The 23,633-nt window shown below is 37.7% G+C and overlaps 1 protein-coding gene across 3 annotated transcripts in view; it reads right to left on the minus strand.

The window, feature by feature from the left end:
- Nucleotides 1–2,336: 2,336 nt before the first annotated feature.
- ANK2 (ankyrin 2, neuronal) overlaps nt 2,337–23,633 on the minus strand; it is a 602,309-nt gene continuing 581,012 nt past the window's right edge. For 2 of the 3 annotated variants that reach the window (XM_011997275.1, XM_011997273.1), the window contains 7 exons: nt 22,458–22,589; nt 20,742–20,885; nt 18,024–18,309; nt 16,068–16,359; nt 12,677–12,760; nt 12,401–12,565; nt 2,337–4,621 (listed from right to left, as the gene is read on the minus strand). In XM_011997275.1, the coding sequence (XP_011852665.1) occupies nt 4,607–4,621; nt 12,401–12,565; nt 12,677–12,760; nt 16,068–16,359; nt 18,024–18,309; nt 20,742–20,885; nt 22,458–22,589 (1,118 nt within the window). In that variant the 3' untranslated portion in view covers nt 2,337–4,606. Of the gene's footprint in view, nt 4,622–8,007; nt 8,100–10,897; nt 11,081–12,400; nt 12,566–12,676; nt 12,761–16,067; nt 16,360–18,023; nt 18,310–20,741; nt 20,886–22,457; nt 22,590–23,633 lie in introns of all 3 variants that reach the window. The other variant, XM_011997276.1, reaches the window with a different exon arrangement.

Raw genomic sequence — 23,633 nt, forward strand, 5'->3', positions numbered from 1 at the left:
ACTCCTACATAAAGAGGCAGAGGGTCACAAATGGGTCCACAATGAATGGACATCAAGGACACTTGGGTGACAGGGGCTCTTCTACACTAAAGAGTGACAGAGAGGCCAGGGCTGGCTGCCCTTCCCTGCCTGGAGCAGTGAGATACATCCAAGGCTAGTAGCAGTGTCTCCTATTTTACTGATGAGGAAATTGTTATCCAGTGGGTAAACCTTTACAAAGTCATGGAAGGGGGCTAGATAGAGCTGGACTGATTCCACTCCAGGTCTTACTATAAGATAACACACTTACCAATTTGTCACATTGCCTCACAGAAACATTTCGTGAACTGAACAACTGAAGGTCTCCAGTGACTGAAGACGTCTCTTGAATTATTACATGTACCACTGTCAAATGTCTCTGTTTACCATAGATGAAAGCTCCATCCAAAGTCTATTCATATGCACTGCTTACTTCATACTGTGGAGCTAATTTAAAGCTAGGGAGAACTTTTGTTTTTTCCAGAAAGCCTGAGTGTAACCCAATAGGAGTATTTTAATTTGTGTGCAGGACATCACCACCCCCATCCCCGCCACACAGATACCTAAAAGATTTTCTTACTTTGGTGATTCGTTCTATGACTGTAATTCTAGCTTCAATTCGATTAGAAGGAGAAATGATACCTTAACTGAAGGAAGGAGCATATAGTTTTTAGGCAGAGGTGGCAACCAAAGACATAGACTTTGAAACATTTTCTTTTAGAGCATGACGAAAGCCAGCAGTTCATTTTTATTCTGTTATTCAGGAAAACCTCATAGTGATTTTGGTTCTCACTAGACCTACGTTTAACTTGTCTTTATCTGATTTATTCATTTGCCTGACTACTTGCCCACGCCCAGACTCTTCATGCTGATATAAATCAAGTGACTCCACGAGCAAACTAATTTCAAATTCAATTCAAGCCTGTTTCAGAGTGCTTATATGTCTCACTTTCACCTCTTTATGACTAATACAAGTGATTTATGAGTTGTGCATAATCTTCTCTCAGTCTGGAAGTTTCCCCCACCCTACCTTTAAATATATTTCTGTAAAACGGCATATGAGTCACTAAAGTTCTTTTACAAAAATGGGTTTTGCACAGCAAATAATTAAACATGAGAAGACACTGAAACTTCTCTGATGCTTTGATTTCCTTAATGAAACGCAAAGTTACACAAGCCCAGAGTTGCTCTAAGTAGAAAGTACAGTACATTAAACAAATGAGAGGGAGAGAGATGATCACACAGACACTCCTACTTTGGAATTATTTTTAACTTTAACTGTTTTCTTTGAAAAATGTCAAGTATAATTGGTATTTTAATTTCAGAAGACCTGTAAATCCACCAGGGATAGAAATCAGATCCAGTGAGCTTCCTGTCTCATACCAGATAAGATTTGACTAAAACCTACTTAATTTCTTTTCTTTTTTTTTTTTTTTTTTGAGATGGGGTTTCGCTCATGTTGCCCAGGCTGGAGTGCAGTGGCCTGATCTCGGCTCACTGCAAGCTCCGCCTCCCGGGTTCACGCCATTCTCCCGCCTCAGCCTCCCAAGTAGCTGGGACTACAGGGGCCCGCCACCACGCCTGGCTAGTTTTTTGTATTTTCAGTAGAGACGGGGTTTCACCATGTTAGCCAGGATAGTCTCGATCTCCTGACCTCGTGATCGACCCGCCTCGGCCTCCCAAAGTGCTGGGATTACAGGCTTGAGCCACCGCGCCCGGATCATGTCTTGTTTTGTTTTTACTGTAAAAAATATTATAGCAACAGTAAAGGGATTTTTCAAAAAATGAAACAAAACTCTTCAAACACAACTGATTTTGATTTTGCATAGTCCTGCCCTGTCTTTATTTATATTAATATATCCATTTAATTTTAAATTCTCAGGTTCTAAGACAGAAAGAAAACTCCAGAGCCAACTGCTATTCCCAAAGGCAGAAAGTGTTTAGTGACAGCCATGGCCTCATGAGACAGGACCAAACCAGTCTTGCTGTGCTGCCAGTCGCACTTGCCCTTTCTCATCTCCTGCAAGTCCCCAAATTCCTATTTTCTTTCATTCAGTAGTGATCCAAAACAAAAATCCTTATTTTCTCCTTTTGCATAACAAGAACAATAAAAATTTCTTGAGGGCAGAGGCAAAATCTATTTATCCCAGTGCTTAATCCAGTGCCAGGCATATAGCATATTCAGCAACTAAATAAAAACCTTAAGAAAAAAAGCAATTTGTGTCTTTCTGTTGGTTTCAAATCTAGCTCATCTTTTTAAAACCTCTTATTCTCCTGAAATCACAGATTCGTGATAAAGAAGAACAAATCACTGTTGCCACATTTAACACTTGTACATTTTATTTAATTAAATCAGCCATTGTACACATTGCAGCTATGTATTGTTAGTGTTGTATTTTTTTTTCCATTAACTAATACATGCCCTCATAGATATATTCAATTAGTGTTATCACCATGGGAACAAGATGCTGATTCGTCAACTGAAAATTCACTTCTTCTCACAGTATTCAAGTTTTTGATAACACAGCAAAAATCAAAATCAAAAAAGGGTGAATAACCATTATGTTGTTACACAGACATCATCTGCACTGCAAATAACACAACAGAAATGCTTTTCTTGAGCTCCAGTGAAGGTTTTGACAAGAAGGCCATAGGGTGTCTCAAAAAGTTTCACCATCGGCCTCTCTTATTTTGGCTGCCAAAGAATGTTTCATTTCCTATCCAACTGCCAAAAAGTGCTAGCATTTGAGGCTTGGGAGATTTGGCTTGTGGGAAACCTCCCTCCCAGGAAATTTTTTCTCTTGGCAACATTACTTTAAATGATGAAGTGCCATTGTTTGTCGCATTTGTTTTTGACATTCGGAGCAATGAGTCATTTTTGCACAACAGGAAAAGACCAGATAATTGGAAAATGTTCAATCCCTGGAGGATAGACTCTGTCCTTTTTTATTTAAATTTCATCTTCATTGAATATACTTTTCTTTAACAAATGACTGATTCAAAATGTATACTGTTTATATGAATATATTTGTGAATATATATATGTTAAAATGCTACACAGCTTCAACCACTAGAGGAATAGGAAGAGGACATGGAAATTACTCAGATTGTTACAGTCCCTTCTTTGAGACAAACAAACAGAAGTGCACAAATGCACTTAAGAGTTTCCAAGGGAGTGTGGATTTCAAATAAATAAACCAAAAATTTTAACCAAAACCAAATTTTCAAGGATTTCTCAATCTCGTCTGCAAGCTGAAAAACAGACCTAGCTGGAAAGTGAAAAGTGCTCACTCAGGGTAAAAAGAATGGAAACAATTAATGTGATTAGAAGAGGGGTTTGACCGTGGTCTTGATTTTTAAATGCCACATGCAGGTATTAGAGAAGATATAAACCTGAAAAAAAAAAAAAAAAAAGAAAAAAAAAAAAAGAAAGCACTCCAACATACTGAAGGAGTTTAACCCTTTATGTAGTGAGTAAATCTTGTTTCCAATGAATTATCTACAGTGCAGTGGCCAGAAGAAAGTACCACCAGTAAGACAGCGTGGTTTGCTAAAGCAGCAATGAAAACTGGAAAACTACAGTAGTTATAGCTTTTAAAATACCCTGCCAAAACTTGTCCAAAATCTAAAGACCTGAAGATGCTAGAATGCCACACAATGTAGCTGCTAGCAACTGAATACCCCATCGTTTCATTCTGTGTGGCCTCTGCTCCCTTCTCCCCTCCCTCAGAGTGGCTGTTGGAGAGTCCTAAGCCATGGCTGGCCAGCACCAGCAATACTGTCTCAGGACAGTTCTGCGAGGCTGTTAACCCACCTTTAACTGGGAGCAGTGGCTACTCTGGAAGTTCTAAGGACATAATAGGTCTGAAGTGCTTCTTTTGTAGTAAAACTATATTATCACTCGATTGTGTTAGCAATATCTTAATTAACCATTGTTCAGCAATTTCTAGAGGCCTTTTATTCTGATGCCCAGTGTAGTTACAATAGGCAGTGGTTTTAATTTTAATATGTTGTTCATCTGAGCATTTCAACTATATACATTGTACATAGATATCCCTTGGAAGGATTCCTATATAGTGTCACTTGAAGAGGTCTGCAGGTGAAGTTCTTCTGATCAATGGATTTTCATGGATCTTGTGCAGAAGCAAAGAACAATGGAGGTGGCCAGTTCCCAGGTTAGCACAGACACAACAAAGTATTGGATACAGCATCCAGTATGAAGGATGCCATCTTTGGTCACAAATTAGCTTTATAGTTAAAGAGGATGGGGGAAAACTAAAACAAAATGCCGTATATTTGCTAACAGTGGAAATGTCGGGGTATCCCATTAATTAGGCCAGTTAGGTCACTCTTCTACTGAAACAGGAAGCTGCATATTGAGTGAATGTGTGGTTTCTGGTGTGAGAACTGGGCAGCCCCTCACTTGGCCTCTTGCTTCAAGTCCTCCTTGCAGAAATGCCGAAGGAGCTGCTGGAGATCGCGCTGGAGGTCGTCCTGGTCTAGTGCTTCTGGTACATCCTCCAGGTGCTCCAAGTCAATGCGTTTTCCATGCTGGTCCTTCACCACAGCCCTCTTCTGTGTAATGGCTTTACTCATTGTTGTCCTGGAGAAAAGCAGACAAGAGAGAATTACGCTCTTTTCACTGCTAGAGGGCAGCTGTTAGGTATGAAGGTGACCATTACACTGAGTACTTAATGTCTTACCTTTAGATGTTTCCACACCAAACTATCAGCATAATAAACTATAGATATCTTTTTATGTCTTTCTTTTAAACACAGCTCCCCTCTCTAAAACGATTCGTGAGATTTTTTAAAGAGTGTTTTGGAACAACGAGTATTTTTTAATTCTTTAAGAAAAATTTTAAATAAATGAAAGCATGCTTTAATTTGATCTTCTTGAAAACTAACCATAAAATCATTCATGGTTTAATTAAGTAGCCCTGACTTAATAGAGTTTGGTTCATTCTGAAATAGTACCACAAGTACCTTTTGACAGGCTAAAAAAAAAAAAAGTTTTTAATTTATTTGAAACACCTTAGCTGCCAGCTTAAACCTTACAGTCACAACCTCACCCAAACTTCCCAAAATTCTGTTTTCAGAGAACTTTTCTATGAGGCATCGGTCTTTAAAAACTAAAATATTAGTCTACCAATATATAAGAAGGTGGCTACCAACAAAAGATGATCTGCCCAGCTCTCTAAGGCTTCATCTGGAGATGGTGGGGGAGGAAGGGGAAAAGAGAAAAGCCATTGAGAGACAACTGCTTCCTCCGGATTCTCAGAGTCTCACGCTTGTTGCTCATTCTGTGTCTTTCTTGCCATTTAACAGTCTGTTGTTTACTTGCCTCCCTTATAGACTGGTGGTTACTATAACTCCCTTTCTTGAGACAGAGTCTAGCTCTGTCGCCCGGGCTGGAGTTCATTGGTGCAATCTTGGCTCACTGCAACCTCCGCCTCCCGGGTTCAAGCGATTCTCCTGCCTCAGCCTCCCAAGTAGCTGGGATTACAAGCACATGACATGATGCCCAGTCGGCTAATTTTTTGTATTTTCAGTAGTAGAGACAGGGTTTTGTCATGTTGGCCAGGCAGGTCTCGAACTCCTGAGCTCAGGTGATCTGTCCACCTTGGCCTCCCAAAGTGTTGGGATTACAGGTGTGAGCCACTGCATTGGGCCAAGAGCTATAACTTTTGTATAGTCATACTAATTTTAAGTCATACTAATATTTTCCTGTAACTGTACTTAAAAGTAATTATATTGTAATATGCTCATTCTCAGCTCTTTTCACTTTCTTCTTCTTCTTCTTCTTCTTGTTCTTGTTCTTCTTCTTCTTCTTCTTCCTCTCTTCCTTCTTCTTCTCCTCCTCCTCCTCCTCTTCTTTCTTCTTTCTTCTTCTTCTTCTTCTTCTTTTTTTTTTTTTTAAAGTAAAAGCAAGTCTATTAGGCAAGGAAGGGAACAAAAAATGGCTACTCCATAGGCAGAGCAGCCTTTCTCACTATACACTTCTAAATGCAGGTTCTCATTCCACAAGTATTTGATGAATGTGTTTTATGGGCCAGACACTATTATTATAAAAAATAAGGAAATTGAATCTTAGAGAATTTTAGCAATAGTCCAAATAAAAAATAACAGAGTTAGCATGAGTGGGGCTGACAGTCAACGATTCCAGAGCCTGAGTCCCCATAACCATACACCATGCATCTTCACTTAAAACCTCCGTAGGAAATGATCAGTTTTTGTAGCTTTACCCAGCATTTTCCTTATAGATTCCCAGTGTTAAGAAGCTGGAAGTTCTGCCATTATCCAATACCTTTATGTATTTGCTACGATCATCCTGATTTTTAAAAAATAACTTACTTCAGCCAAAATACTTTCAGCTTTTTTTGGACATCCTTGTTTCCGTCTTCCTTCTTCCCTTACATTCTTTTACTCTCCCTTTTTCTTTAATACTGTATGAATTGTTCTGCATCTGGAAGCAAACTTAAATTTGTTCTTGCTGATGAAAAGGTCAAATTTGATTCCAATGATTGAAATCTGATGTTTTCCTAAATATTCAGCAACCATTTTTTTTTTCTTCAAAAAGGCACATTTCTGACTATTTCTGCTAAGAGTTAGTAGAAGCCCTTATAGCACTGATGCCAGCGGTTAAGCCTCCATTATAGGCCATTTCGTGATATTCTGTGCAGGCAAATGTAGGCCAATGTGTTTCTGAATATACACATGTATATGATGTCTTTAACAATGTATATAAAAAAGCATTGCACATCACAAATAGAGTTCCATAACTAACTAGCTTCCACAACTAACTAGCTGTGGGAACTCTATGGAGTTGTCTATATTCCTATATTTGAATATATTCCTATATTCAAATTCACCAGCCATTATTGAGAACTTTGGATTAATTGATCTCTAAATCTATTCCATGATGTTAGGGTATGCGTGGATTATGTGGTTTCATCTGAATAATTGAATAAAAGACTTAAAAGTTGAGAGTATAAAAGGCATTTTATCCTTAATTCACGTAGCATTTTTTAAGTTCTGCAAGAGCAATTGCACTCTTTTAAATTCCTAGCTGCTGCTCTTTTCCCATTTGATTGGAGGGTGGAATTGTGACAGAACCTTTAATTTTGCTGTTCTAATTATTATGTTCTAAAGGCTTAAAATAGTTTTGTAGCATACTCTGAATGACAATCTTTCTCCCCTTTTCAATGAAGTGAAAAGCACGATGGTAACTTGGATTTCCATTGTGTCTTTTCACTGAGAAGCTGAGCACATTTTATTAATCTCAATACTTACAGTGCTGTTAGAGGACCAGTGAGAAGTGAGAGTAGATCTATGGAACAGTGCCCAAGTTTATACATCAAATCCGTAACAGAGACCAGGGTAGACCAGTGTGCCTCACAGTCAGCCCCCTTGTATAAGCATAAAAATGTACTGCTTACTGCTTTCATGACACTTGCTCAACTCACTAAAGCCCTAGGTTTCAGCATTGCTAGGTACATTTGTTTCATGGGTATCAAACTCATGCTTATGTTATTTGCCACTCACATGCAGAATCATACAGCAGCCGTTAAAAGAAACCACATACCATTCAAAGTAATGATTTACTAAGATTGAGCTGAATATAGCTGGTCACAAAATTAATTTGTGATCTATCAATTAGATTCTTCTTCCTATGCTCTCTGAATCTATCAACACAATGGAATACCAGCAGGCTGGCTTCAACTAAGTTGATGACTTGCTAAAACTCAAGGAGTCAGACTGTATAAGCAAGAGTCTCGTTCTTGCTATGACTTAGTATTATGTTTAAAGTATCAAGAGGATACTACAGGGATGACACTTTGATAGATCCAGTACTTGACCAAAGCCTTATGATACAGGCAGTTCTCTATCCGCTTTAGGGTAGATGTAGGGATTCTCTCCTTCTTTTCTTAAAATTGGAAAAAATTTTATGGTGTTAGTTGGCAAAGCATCACCCCATGCTAACCCAAACCTTTTAATTATTGATCCATCCTCTTTCAGGATTTCATTCTCTACTAAACTGGGTAAGTGGACTTTCATGTGGCTACCTGTGTAACTCAAAGCCTGAAGTAAGAAGAAAAGAAAAGACAAAGCTCATCATAAACTACAGACTTTCAAACAATCTATTGCTTTGCTTTACTCATAGTCAGTATGAAAACATATACTTGAAAGGATAAATAAATACAATTCCTAGAAGCAGATTTAAGTTTGGAGTTTTATTTAACAAGTCCTTTTAGTTTCTCTCATTTGTGTGGGAGATTTGTTATTTTACTTTACAAAAGCTGCTAACTAACATCCATATGGATTGACTTTCAATTTCCTCCTTGCTTCACCCAACTCCTTTTTACAGTGGAGATTTTAATGATAAATATAATAACCAGAGGCAAAAATAAGCAAACAAGGCCCAAACAGTATAACATAGATAATTCATTTTTGACCATTCAAGATTGCCAGTTGTCAAAATGTGAAAACTGAAAGTATTTTAAAAAGTTTGCTTTTAATACTTCAATGAATTCATATATGATCTCAATATATATTATGGGTATAGTAGAGGACACATATATAGCATTTAGTGTCAAAATGTTCCAATAGCGAAAGTACTTTGTAGATGTTTGCACATGCCCAGGATCCCTTAGTCAAAACTTTGGGACCAGATGTGTTTCAAAATTTAGATTTTTTTTTCCCTTTTGGATTTTAGCAAGGTAATATAATGCATATGCAGTCACATGCTACATAATGACATTTTGGTTAAAAATGGACTGCATATATGACATGGTCCCATAACATTATAATGGAGCTAAAAAATTCCTGTCACCTAGCAATGCTATAGCTGTTCTAACTTCACGGTGCAATGTATTACTCAGATGTTTGTGGTGATGCTGGTGTAAATAAACCTACTAAGCTGCCAATCATATAGAAGCATAGCACATACAATTATGTAGGGTACATAATACTTGATAATGATAATAAATGACTCTGTTACAGGTTTAGGTATGGTAAATACATTTACTATGTATAGCAAATACATAAATCAGTAACAGTCACTTTTCATTATCAAGTATTATAGAAGTGATACTTTTTATCACTATTTTAGAGTGTACTCCTTTTACTTATTAAAAAATAGTTAATTATCAGGGAGCCTCAGGCAGGTCCTTCAGGAGGTATTGCAGAATAAGGCACTGTTTTCTTAGGATATGATAACTCCATGTGTTATTGCTCCTGAAGACCTTCCAGTGGGACAATATGTGGAGGAGGAAGACAGTGATATTGATAATTCTGACCTTGTGTAGGCCTAGGCTAATGTACATATTTAGGTCTTTGTTTTTAGCAAAAAAAAAAAAAATCTTAAAAAGTAGAAACAAATAATAAATTTAAAAAATTAAAAGCAGAAAAAAGTGTATAGAACAAGGATATGAAGAAAAAAAAAATTTTAATGCACCTGTGCTACGTGTTTGCATCTTAACTTGTGTTATTACAAAAGAGTCAAAAGTTAAAATAAATGTAAAAGCTTATAAAGTCAAAGTTACAGTAAGTTAATTGATTATTGCAGAAAGAAGATTTTAAAAACTTAAAGGAAAATTTAAACATAGCCTAAGTGTACAGTGTTTATAAAGTCTACTGTAGTGTATAGTAATGTCCTAGGCCTTTACATTCACTCACCACTCACTCACTGACTCACCCAAAGCAACTTCCAGTCCTGCAAGCTCCATGGGAAGTATGCTATACAAGTAGAACATTTTTAATCTTTTATTTTGTATATCTACTAAACCTTTTCTACTTTTAGATTGGAAAATACTTACCATTGTGTTATAATTGCCTACAGTATTCAGCACAGTAACATGCTGTGCAGGTTTGTAGCTTAGGAGCAATAGGTTATACCTTACAGCCTAGGTGTGTAGTAGGCTATGCCATCTAGGTTTGTATAAGGACACTCTACAATGTTCACACAATGACAAAGTTGTCTAACGATGTACTTCCCAGCACCTATCCCTGTCATTAAAATCCACTTATGCCTAGTGAACGCTAGGCATGTGGAAGTTATTTATATCCTACTGCTCAAGGTCATCACCAAGGTCTGATTTTTCACTCATGCAAAAATTTAGAAAATTGCAACCTCTGGCATAAGTGGGTTAAGCGATGCATGACTGTACTGTATAATACTAACACCCCAGAGGAGGTGAAGATGACATCCTGCAATCAAACGCATTTTTATATCACTGAACATTCACTCTAGGTAGAATAAAAAAGCTTCATGTCAGAATAGCTCTATGCCAATTTATTTCAAGTTTTACTTCCAAATTAACTTCCAAAATTTGTTTTGGTTTTCAGAATTTGGGGATTTTAGTAAGAGTTTGTGGATCTGTTACTGTGGACCCATTTTCTAATTGTTGGAAACCAGAACTTAAATAATTGTAAATGCTTTTAAATTTTATGGACATGGAATATATCTGAATTTTCTTTAAGGTCTATCACAGATAATATCTGAAAAGATTGGCTAGCAAATATAATTTGCAATGTCTTTATTTCTTTCCCTTATTAATTGACAAAGCAAGACACTTCTGTGACTTTTAAACAAGATGTATAATCATATCCCAGCTCCAGAGATTCTGAGTCTGATTCAGCAGAAGCAAATCCTAGTTATCTGGACTTCTAAAAGCTGTTCAGGTGACACCAATGAACACCACAGTTTGAGGAAACATTACTCTGCAAGTTATTCAAACAGGAGTTCTACCCTCTTGAATTATTCTGTACCTTTCCATGAATTCATGTATGGAATTACACAATGACAAACGATTTTCTTTTCAAATGCAAAGCAACATAAAACACACACACACAAAGACAAAATGATGATGCTTCTATACCTCTTCAAAGTCATCTTTGGCTGAAGGAAGATCAGTGGCTAAACTAGAATCCCCCAGATGTTTCTCCATCCTCTCTCCACGTACCACAGTTGTTTTAACAACTTTGCTGACTCTACGGCCTTCCACTGGCTCAGCCTGAAATTGTGAGGTACTGGACAAAATGCTGGGCTCACACAAAGTGACCTAATGATCGAAGGACACACAATAGACAATGTCTGATTGCCAAATGTAACTATGATGAATTTTTTCTATGTTAAAAAACAAAGGACAAAACTATAATGTTACATACTGGCTTTCCAAAAAACAGCAATGGGAAGCAGAGTTAGAAAAAAACAAACTATAACCTATTGGTAATATGTACATCATGACTGTATCTCCACAACACCAAAGCAAACTTAATTAGTTATTTGAACAAAAAGTTATCAGTTTTGTGAATAAGAAACTGCTCAGTGTAATACAGACATAATAATATGAAAAAACTCTTCTCACGTTTAAATAATTTCTTTTGGTATTATGAAGATAAAATTAGCCCCCAAAGGAGGAGCTCTAAAAGCTATAAGAAACTGAAAAGTAGATTTCTAGAGAATCTCATGTGTATAATATAAAATTTTGAAGATGTGAATGAATGGAAAATAGTGAGAATTCCACAAATTGTTGTTGAAGCAAGTAAATAGGTCCTTGAAAGAGGGAAGTAAAACAGAAATAAATAGAAGTATAGATTGCCAGGTGCAGTGGCTCATGCCTGTAATCCCAGCACTTTGGGAGGCTGAGGCAGGTGGATCATTTGAGGTCAGGAGTTCAAGACCAGGCTGGCCAACATGGTGAAATACTGTCTCTACTAAAAACACAAAAATTATCCAGGTGTGATGGTGGGTGCCTGTAATCCCAGCTACTCAGGAGGCTGAAGCAAGAGAATCGCTTGAACCCGGGGGTGGAGGTTGCAGTGAGCTGAGATCATGCCACTGTACTCCAGCCTGGGTGACAGAGTGTAACTCTGTCTCAAAACAAAAAACAAAAAGCAAAAAGGATAAATCAAAGGGTTTCTAGATCCTGATTTTAGTAACTCTGCAATGCAGAAATCTGAATATCAAATATTTATCTAGAGTGACTTTCAGAAGGCTGGTGTGCCAAGCAGGCACAAGCCCCACAGTGCATTTCTACACAGTCTCTCCACAGCGTACTGCTTGCCCAGCAAATAGCATTGTATTCTTTCAAAATTTGACTTTTGGATTTCTGCAGTGGTCAACCATGAATTAAATAAAGAATAGATATTTTTAAAAAGACCAAACAAAAACAATGAGTATAATGCCTAGAAGTCTCCCTGATGGCTGTCTTAAAACCACATAGAATCATGAAAACAAAAACGGAACGTGCAACTAAAAGCAAACTGCCATATAAAAGGGAGATGTGAGGAAAATGTGAATAAACAATCTCATTCATCTTTTTTGAGTTCTATTTTGTTCCTCTCCATAAAATGGGTTTTCGAGAATCAGGTTGTCTCACCTCTGACTGCTCGGTGTCACTCTTCAATACAACACGCTTTATAACTTTGGAATAGCCATCCCCTTCCTCGATGTTGACAGGTTCCTGTGGCATTCCCTGCACCGTAATCTCTTCTTTCTCTGTGCCTTCAGAGGATACGTACCGCCTAATGATTTTCCTAGTAACCTGAAATGTATTTCATTTGTGTATCTTATTTTTGTGTGACAGTACCATGGAATTGATACATTTTAAACAGGAAGTTTGTAATCAAGCCTGTTGGATTATACTAGACAATACCTTCTTTACCACGGTGTGTCCATGCTCATCAATATATTCTTCTTCTGTGACTGTTTCTGGGGGTATTTCAGGCATATCGTCTCCCTAAACAGTTGAGAGAAAAGGGTCACTGCACTGTTTGGCACCAATTCTGAGGAACTACTCCCAAGTGCTTCTAATGTGAGGAATGTTAGAAAACCAAAGGCGATGTTGAGAAGCATTGCTGAGATACAAAATCCTGTCAACTAGTTTGTTTAAAAGAAAAATGCAGGTGGGTAATAACATGCTTAGGAGAATATGACCAAAGTTAGATCAAACTTCAACAAAAATAGTTAAGCGAGAGGTGAGGTGGGTGGAAGTGAAGAAGCCAAGTCTTGCTCTTGCTTGGTGGCTCTCTTGGAGGAAAGCTGGAACCACTGAGTTTCTTTGCAAACAGAACTTATGAGCATTAAGGAGTCTGCTTTTGAATGGCCATGCACTACCTAAGGAACATGCCAAGCCTTCATTGATCCAGGCTGATCACTCTCTAAGGGTATGGGGACAGGACTGTCCCTGACGTGCAGTAATTTAACAGCGGGTACCTGAATAATCACTCGCCGGCGGACAACCCTGGTAGTTACCATCGCCTCCTCATCTGAGCTGGCCTCCAGCTCCCCTAATTCCTCTGTTAGCTCCTGGTGGAAGCATGGAAGCATTGCTTTGTTTAACATGCTAAGGAATGACTTCACTACTGGTTTCTTCTTTAGCTTACATTGTATTGTGAAACTTTTATTCACAGAGTCTTCGGTGGACACGTTGGTAGAGGTGAAAACAAGTATGTGCTGGTCTCAGACATCAACAAAAATAGAGTGTTTTGGTTTCTTTTGTTTTTTTGTTGTTCAATGAATGAAAAAAAATTCTGGAATTCTGAGAGCTGTTGGAGAACCCATCTGTCAAAATCTCTCCAAAATAATAAGCAGCTTACTCACGTGACTTCTTTTACTTAAACTCCTAAAAAAAAAGCCTGACTGTAAACATAGAACCTAAGCAGTTCAGTAAACACTTATGAGCCACTGACACTTGTGCTTAGGCTTGGAATTATTCACCCAAAGGTACAGGAATATCCCCTGTTTCTAGCAGAACTTTTTGCAGGAAGTCAAAGTTTCCTGTAGCTATTATCTAACCAATAGTGCATCTCCCTGGCATCAACAAAGGCAGACTCTGAATAATATTAGAATAATTTTACGGGGAAGTTGAGATAAAGTGATCAATAGTATTTTAGGGCTCTGGCCAAAAGCCAGAGATAAAGCAAAAAACGTAATTTTAGCTTAGCACATATTACCTTAGGAGTCATATATTGAATTAATGTTCCCTAAAGAAATTTTGTTTTTAAAAAAGACAAAGCTCAAGTAGATCTACTTAACATACTGTAAAACTCAAGTTATATGTTTACATTTGTCTCTGCTAAAGGAAGACATGTAAATTCTAAACCAAATTATGTTTTAAATATAACCAGGAATCTACTGCCTAGAAATATGGTTGGCAAGAAAAGTGATTAAAATTGGATGCCCAAGTTAGGGTTATGAGAAATAAGGGTCCACATGGGAAACTTACAAGAAATGCCTGGTACTCATCAAGAATAAGTCGAACAGGCCTGTATAAATTATGTGAAATTCAGAATGATTTACACAAATGTATTCCTTTAGTATAGATTAAACATATGTATTATCCAGATAATTGTTTCAAGTCTAACTTCACTAAGCCTATGGATTCTTAGGCTAAATTTGGTAACTTTTAGCCCAGATAACATGTATGAAACATTTTTAGTAATACTCATTCAAGCCAAGAATTTGAGAGATGAATAATTCTATGCAAAAGCAAACTTGGAATAAAAATTCATTCATGGCATGAATTTATTATTTAAGAAAACTGCCAAAAATCAGGACACAGTTCTCATCCGCCTGGATCTTTCCTAATTTTAGTTATGATTTCAGACAATTCCTAGCAGCAGATCTCATTCTTACAGTGAACAAAAACACATGTGTGTCTTCAACCCAAAGATATGCTGTTTCATTTTATTTTCCCCAAAATTTCAATTATTTCACTTAACTCTTCTTTTACTGCTAAGCTGCTCGAAAAACACTTTGAAATATAAAGTGTTTTTGAATCTATTACTTTTTAAAAGAAAAAACAATATCTAATTTAATTTATATTAAATTAAGTTTAATTCAAAGATTCTCATACTTTTTTTGTGGCTGAGAATCCTCTGGGGAGTTATTTAAAAGGCAAATTCTTGTTCTCTCTCCCTACGCTGGGATTCATTCTAATTCAGGATTTCTGAGAAGGGATCAAGCTCTCCAATCAATTCTGAGGTATGTGAACTATATAGACCATATTTTGAGAATAAATGGTTGATTAATTTCTTTTTTTTATTTTTTAATTTTATTTATTTATTTATTTATTTTTTTGAGATAGAGTCTTGCTGTGTCGCCCAGGCTGGAGTGCAGTGGCCGGATCTCAGCTCACTACAAGCTCCACCTCCCAGGGTCACGCCATTCTCCTGCCTTAGCCTCCACAGTAGCTGGGACTACAGGTGCCTGCCACCACACCTGGCTTAATTTTTTTGTATTTTTAGTAGAGATGGGGTTTCACCATGTTACCCAGGATGGTCTCGATCTCCTTACCTCATGATCCGCCCGCCTCGGCCTCCCAAAGTGCTGGGATTATAGGCATGAGCCACCGTGCCCGGCCAATGGTTGATTACTTTCTTAACATGGTCCCCACCCTTTTTCACAATTTTAAAACTCACTTAATGACAAAGGAAACGCTATGAAATATGCCACTGTCAGGCATTTGTACATTTAGAAACTGCTGCAAGTTTAGGTACAATGTTTTTTTTCTCAGTCATTCCCAAAATAAATCTTAAAAAAAAAATCTAACTTGGAAATCTTCTTGCTTCTAATGAGAAAAATTTATTTTGGCAGCTAAACCCCACCCAGTACCCACAGTCTGCGTGCTCATCACCTGACAGGCCAGAGATCTAACAAGTCTGCTGATCCCAGCACATCCCATGGCAGACTTACCTGTTGCTGTTAATCTCTGCCACCAACTTTCATGCCCAACTTTACTAATTTTGAAAAGCTCCTCCAGATATATTGTTTCACCACCGTGTTCATTTTTCTTAGCAAAAGACGTTCCAGTGATAAGATCAGGGCTTATGATCAAATCACTAGCACTGGAACTGTGCACCATTTCTTCTAGATTAATCAACTCTCAGATTTTAAAAGGGATTGAGGATTTCCATGTGCCAGGTAAATTAATTTGGTTAACTTTTTTGTTTTGAAGTGAAAAAAATAAGCCATCAGAGAAATGGAAACTGGAAGATTTGTAGCTTTGTTACAGGTGGGCGAGAAAGTGGAGAGGAATGTCTTACCTTTTCAAAAGCTGCATCTTCATCGAGTCTTTCACGGGTCTCTGGCTGGTTATCGGCAGACTCCACTATTACGAGGCTGGTTTTCCGCGGAGAGCTCTCCTCTCTGTGCTCTGAGGGCTCTTCGGGTTCTTGTATGATGGGAGAGCCTCCCCGTTCACTGGATGTTGGGGTCTGGAGGTACAGCCTGTCCTCCTCTGGAGGGGTGCTAACTTCCTCAGGTGTCTTGCTGGGAGAGCCAGGTACTGTCGTAGCCTTCTGAGTCTCTGATGCTTCTGTTCCTGGAGTTGTCACACTGGAATGAAAAAGTCAAATGAGACTTCAGGGACATTTGCATTTCACCTCCCGCTCAAGCAAGCAAATTGAAAGGTAAGATGGAGCTGGTTTTTCCATAGTCTATGAGAGTCAAAATAGTTTTTGTACATTTGGCCAAGAAAGGCATTTGAAGAAAAATAATCTGATGAGATATAGAGTTGTAGCTCATTGAGATCTAGCACTGGCAGAGAGTGATGTATTATTCTAAAGATGAAAATTATCCTAAAATGTATTACAGTTACCCAACCTCTACAATGTATGTAAGTTATAGTTTCATCTTTTCTTTTATAACTCAAGGTGATATTGAGGATGCAATGAATTTTACTAAGTATTTGTAGATAATAAGGCTTTTGAAGCAAGAATCAAAATTTGGCAGAATTAAATAAATCCCCATGTTAATATAGTTATCATAACTATAAATACAAGGAAATTCCTATTGTACCTCTGAAAAACTGTTTCATTTAATAATAGAGGAATCTGTTGACATGGAAACTTTTTTCATTGATAGTCTGGAGTTACTCCAGTATAACTTTGATAACCTCAACTGCTAAATAATATTATTTGCCTTTTCTGTGCCTTCTTTTGGTATTTAGTGCAATCTATCACTCCATAGATATTAAATGCCTAAAATGTCTCTCTCTTATCCTCTCCTCTTCTTCCCATCTTTTCCTTAGTCCTTCTCCTTCTTACTTATATTTTCTTTATGCTCACCCTTAAAACCTACAGGTTGATGGGGCAAGGGTGGCTCAGTACAAGAAAAGATAATTTCATTACCCATTTCATCCTCTTCTCATGTCAGTGACCATAAAACTCACCAAATGACAAGTGAAATGCTTTGATACAATCTCATGACACCCTATTCTCAGACTTCAGGTTTAGGGATATGTTGGCCTTTCTCACAATTTGTTTTCTTTTTCTGGACAATCAATGTCAATTACACAACTCTTTCTTCCTTGGCTTCCATAAAGGCTGGAATTTAAATTCTGAGCTGAATTAGGCTCTGCAGCTTCCTTCAGCCAGAAGCTCTTCATAAGACTTATCTTTATTCCCACCCCAACTCTATTCCAACACATTTTAATAGTCTTTTATTCTATGTGGCTAGTTTGCATTGCATTTATATTTTTATGGCTTGTCCCCTCATATGCACCTCATGGTGCATTGGTTGAAATGATGAAATGAAATGGTGAAATCACACTCCTAACCAGCAATGGCATGATGAGCTCCATATTTGAAGTGTTACAGAGCAAATGAGGTGCAGCAATATTATAAGTCATGGCCGTGTCATCTACAGGGAATTTTACAGTTTAGATGAAGCATTCATAAACACACTTTTGACCCTGTGAGATGAGTCAAGTGTGTATTATTACTATAATTTACAGATGTGGAAATGGAGATTCAAATCACTTAAGGACTTGTTCAAAGTCACAGCTCTGGAAGTTGGTTCTTGTAGGTCTGTGCCCCAAACACTGTCACAATTATGTCTCTTACATGTTAATGCTTTTGTTTTTCCTTTAGCTCTGGCACTTGTGATTGGTAGGGTCATTTTAAAATTATTTAAAAACTAGTTATGCTTATATATGCCTGGCATCCACATTAGCCTGTTTCTTTGGTATTACATTTGACAGGCCTTCTTTGGAAACTCACAAATATTCCTGCCGATATTCCAGAGATGACTCTTCAGGCAGGTCTTGCATTTTCCCTGAGAAATCCTGTTGAACTTGCTCCTTGTGAGTTTGGGGAAACAGTGCTGTTGCTGAGCTGTCCCCTTCAGTTTTGGGGATGCCATCCTGAAAAGTGGAATAACCAACAGAAATGTCTTCCTCTGAGACGATAGGAGGGTGATCGCAGGTCTCGCTTTCTTTAGAAAGAGCTTGTTCCTCTTTCTGCTTGTGCTGTGCAGTGCATAACTCCTCTTGAAGTACCGAGAACCCTAAAGGGAGAATTATTGAAGTATTTAGTTGAAACTTACCTATATTGAATGGATATTTATTAAGTAACTACTATGTGTTACATCCTGAGATGGGCTGATGGATTACAAAGACGAAGAAGACACTGTGTCCACCTTCAAGATACTGATCATGTAGAAGAGTCTATGCAAGTAAGAGTCAATTCCAATGCAGAGCAACTGGGTCATAGGTGCCAGTCAATGAGTGTGGGAGCACCTAACATGAGGTTAAAATTTGGAAAGAAAATGCAGAGTGTGTTACAGGCCAAGGAGACCTAATGGTAAGTGGGAATGGACTGAGATAGTCAAAGCACAGAATCTGAAGAGTAAGAAGAGTACAGTTAATAATCATCATAACAAATAATAGCTAATACATACTGAAAATTTATTCTGTGTTAGGCACCGTTCCAAGTGCGCTGCAAGTATTAACTTGATTAATCCTCACTCTAGCCTATGAGGATAGTACTCTTTTTACGTAGAGTCTCTTATGACAGGCTAAGGAATTTCATTATATCCAGGGAAATGAGGAGTCATTGAAAGATGTTTAGCAGAGGCGTTACTGGCATTCATCTATTGACTCACTTATTCAACAGATATATATTGAGCATCAACTACGTAGTATGTGCTCCTTAGATGCTGGATATATAGCAGTGAACAAGATAGAAAAAGCTTCTGTCCTCACTGAACTTGCATTTCTGCAGATATATATTTATGATAAATATTGGGAGAAAAGCAAACCAGGATAAAGGCAGAGGATAAATGGGGCTAGTATTTTAAATAGACTTGTCAGGAAAGGCTCTGCTTAGGAGGTAACATTTGAGCAGTGACCTAAATAAAGTGAGAAAAAGGTATATGTTGATCTGAGGAAAGAACATGCTAGGGTGGAGGAAGCAGAAAATACCAGGGTCCTGAAACAGGAGAATGCAGAGGAATGGCAAGGAGGCCAGGCGTGCAGGACCAGTGCGATAAGGAGAGAGGTGGGAGATGAGGACAAGCTGTGAGGCTCTTGCCCAAGACTAAGATACATCATCATTCATATCCATGAGAAGTAAACTGCCACAGAAAAAAAAGAGCGAGGAGAAACAGCCAGTAAAGTAGAAAAAAAGAAGAAGAAGAAGAAGAAGAAGAAGAAGAAGAAGAAGAAGAAGAAGAAGAAGAAGAAGAAGAAGCAGCAGCAGCAGCAGCAGCAGCAGCGAGAATGTCATGAAATTTAAGTAAAGAAAATGTTTTAAGAAGAAAGGCTTCACTATTCATGCCAAATGTTACTCAGTGGCAAAGTAAGTTGAAGAATGAGAACTGCCTGCTAGACTTGACAATGAGGAAACAATAGGTGAATTTTATAAGATTGATTAGAGTGAATTACAGAGAGTTCTAGAGGGAATGGGAAGAGAGGAAGCAGAGACAAGAAATTCAGACTATTCCTTTAAGAGGTTTCCTATGAAATGGATGGAGTAACAGCAGTAATACAGGGGGGACATATAGGATAAAAGGAGTTATTTGCTTTGTTTTGCTTTTAAAGATGGGATCTATTAAAGCATGGTTTAACGCTGTTGGATATGGTCTAGTGGTAGGAAGCCAAAATGGATACTTGCAGGAATGGAGTCCCTGATTGGGTAAAAGGAGATGAAATCTAGTATAAAACAAGAGATGATAGCTTTAGCAAAGTGAGGAAATTTTATCCATTTTAATAGGATGGAAGGTAGAGTAAGTACATGCATTGAGATGCACTCATGTTGGTAGATTTGTGGTGGAAAAATATAGACATTTGCTTCTGATTATTCCTATATTTTCTAAGAAATAGGAAGCCTGGTCATCAGCTGAGTATCAATAAAGAAAAGAGACAGTGTTGGAGGTTTGAAGGAAGAAGACAACATGTAAAATAGAGATAAAAGAGAGAGAGAGAGAGAGAGGAAAAAAAACAGTGTTAGAGACCACAAACGAATGAGAACAGGTTAGAGAAACTTTAATACTGAAAATGTGGTAGGGCCAATGGCTGGAGGTTCCTGAGGGTCTGAAGCACTGTTGGTGCAGAAGTAAAAGAGGAAATGTACAGTCACTGGTAGTGATATAGTCCTAGTTGTGAGCCTAGAAATACGTGGCTAAGGTAGCGTAAAAACATACAAGTGTAAGAAGTGCCACCATGGAACTGAGGAAAGGGAATTCAATGGATCATTTTGTTATCTGTGAAATAACAAAGAATGAGCATGAAGTGGAGGTGGGAGGGTGTGTAAAACAGGGAGGAAAGCTTCAGGGTAGCAAGGAAAAGAACGTATGATCACCATAGGCCATGGTGTCCCTTATAAAAAAAAAAAAAAAAAAAGAGAGTAGGTCCAGTGCCTCAATTAACCACACACAGACACAACACATACACACACACACACATAGACACACACATAGACACACACACACAGTTTGACCTTCACTATGATCCAGTGTAATGGTCTGTTCAATTTCTGCATAACTATGACTGATGCGCTCCTGGAGAGGTTCTATGTTGGTCTCCATGAGATGAACAATATCCATTCGGTTGATTTTGGTGAGACATTCAATGAGGTTCGTATCTGACACATTAGAGAAAGAGCATTTATTACTTCTGAGAGGTACTCTTAGAAACCTCTTTCACTTAACTGCCTCACTCAATTTTTGATATCTGTACAGAAAAAAACAATCAAAGCCTAATTAAAAGTCTTTGTAAAAATAAGCCAACAGACAAAAGAGATATGCATATTTTAAAAAGTGGCACAGCATGGGCACAAGTCCTAAAAGTAGAATTGTCAGGTAACATACAGGACACCCGCCATACCTGAATTTCAGATAAAAAATAAATACTTCTTTAGTATAAATATGCCCCATATATCACATGGGACATGCTCATGCTAAAAATGTATTTGCTGACCACTTGAAACTTAAATTTAACTGGGCGCCCTTCTGTTTTTATTTGCTAAATCTGACAATCCTACTTAGAAGAATGTAAAGAAAAGGAATGATAAATATAGACTGGATGTTATTTATGAGTAAAGGAAGCAGAAACAGAAGGTAACGCACTACCAGTGAAACAATGCTAAATAAAGCAATTGTGTCCACTTATCAATATTTAAAAAATATTGCGGTTTGAATAACATTACTGTTAGAAGTGACGGCTGTTATTCAATGCCGTTCATACACGTATTGTGCAAGAGTTTTTATGCAACATGCATGCTTTAGAAGTGACAGTAGCTTGTTCTCATTTGCTTACAGTAGTTCACTAAGTTCTCACTCAACATCATTGATAGATTCTTAGAAAACAATGTTCTGGTCACAAAAACCTGGCCAAACTTCAAAATAAAACCCCAAATACTTCTAATATTAAACACTGAAGTGAAAGTGAGTTACACATACATTTAAGAAAGACTAGTAAACATAAATAAGATAATTATTCAATTTTTGAGGAACCAGTGAGTGATGGCGGTCATAGTGGTGGTGGGGTTCAATCAAGGAATAAATCTTCACAAAGTGAAAATTGTAAGGAGCACCTCCTCCCACCATGCCGCTCGTAAACAAACAATAACAAATATGGTGGGCTCGCTGAGTACTTTCCTAAGGCATCATTTATTTCATGCACTTGTATAATTATCATACACTGTACACATTTTTATTTGACAATAATTTGTATTAATTCACTCATTCTTTTCCCAATCCCCTTATTCAGTTCAGGGTCTCAAGTGGCTGGAACTTAACCCAGCAGCTCAGAGCACTTTGCATGGGAAAGAACCTGGGAGATGATGCCATCCCATTGCAGGGGGCACTCACACACACCCACACTCACTCAGACTGGGATAATGTAGAAACACCAGTGAAACTGATATACACATCTTTGAGATGCAGGAGGAAACTGGAGTACTGGGGAAAAAGCCACACGGACATGGGGAGGATACATAAACTATACACAGACAGTGGCCTTGCTGGGAATTAATTCTTTTTTCTCATCAACGTTATAAGGAGATGACATTGAACAAAATGATATTACTCAAGGACCTGCTGTACTGTGGATTAATGGCATTTGCTTCTTTACTGTTTTACTGAATTTGCAAGATGTGGCTGTTGAGCAAGACATGTCTAACTTTAGCCCAATACACATATAGTTCCCCACTTACCTGTAGCGTGTTTCCCATCCCTCTCTAGCCAGTACTTCAACAGTGCATGACTCTGGTCTTGAAGAGAGTTGGGATTTTCAATTCGAATTTGATGAATTTGCTCCTCAGTGAAATCCAGTTCTCTTGCTAATTCTAGAAGATAAAATACTACTTTGTAAACACATTAACTTCAACGTTTCAGTCTCTACACCTTGTTTTGTGATTTTGTAAATGATGTGTTCTTTATATTGTGGTGAGTATTTGGGTTCCTTAATTTCTACATATTAGAAGTGATTCTTATGTGCTTTTGTTCTTCTAGTACTAATTATGGATTTTTTCCCCTAAAACTGGGTATAGAATTGATCACTGCATAGTGAAAATAAGTATAAGGCAGTGATGATAAGATATGCATAATTCAGGTCCATTTTATTCCAAAATGCAAACGAGATCATTAATACTTGCTTATGCTTTTAAGCAAGATAATGGAAAATAAATGACTGATAACAAGAGAAAGAAAACATTTCTCCCTTTAATTAACATAGGTGATGTTTTGAGTATTATAAATCCTGTTTCTGGATACTTTGATAAACACTAGCTGTAGCTGTATTATGGTGGTTGGATAAATGCCTGTCTTTGACTTCATGTCAGGTGAATAAGAGGTCGAGGAAGCATTAACTGATCCAGGGAAGAAGACACAAAGTTTTCCTTTGAATTCTACTATTAACATTCCATATAGGTTGGGTGGGCCCAGTAGCTCATGCCTGTAATTCTAGAACTTTAGGCGGCTGAGGTGGTAGGGATTGCTTGAGGCCAGAAGCTCAAGACTAGCCTGGGCAATATAGTGAGACCCCATTTCTACAAAAAATAATTTTAAAAAATTAGCTGGGTATGGTAGTGTTTGCCTGAGGTTCTAGCTACTCAGGAGGCTGGGCCAGGAGGATCACTTGAGCCTGCGAGTTTGAGGTTACAGTGAGCTATGATTGTGCCACTACACTCTGGCCTAGGCAACAGAGCACGATCCTGTCTCAATAAAATAAAACAAAACAAAACAAACAAAATAACAAACAAAAAAACCATTACATATGGATGCTTATACATTATGGAGTGTGCGTATGTGTGTGTGGGTGTGTAAATGGTGTGACCTCTTTTGAAAGCAATTTGACAATATCTTTCAAAATTAAAAATATATGTATCTTT

The sequence above is a fragment of the Mandrillus leucophaeus genome, unplaced genomic scaffold (assembly GCF_000951045.1).
Source record: "Mandrillus leucophaeus isolate KB7577 unplaced genomic scaffold, Mleu.le_1.0 Scaffold535, whole genome shotgun sequence".
NCBI lineage: Eukaryota > Metazoa > Chordata > Mammalia > Primates > Cercopithecidae > Mandrillus > Mandrillus leucophaeus.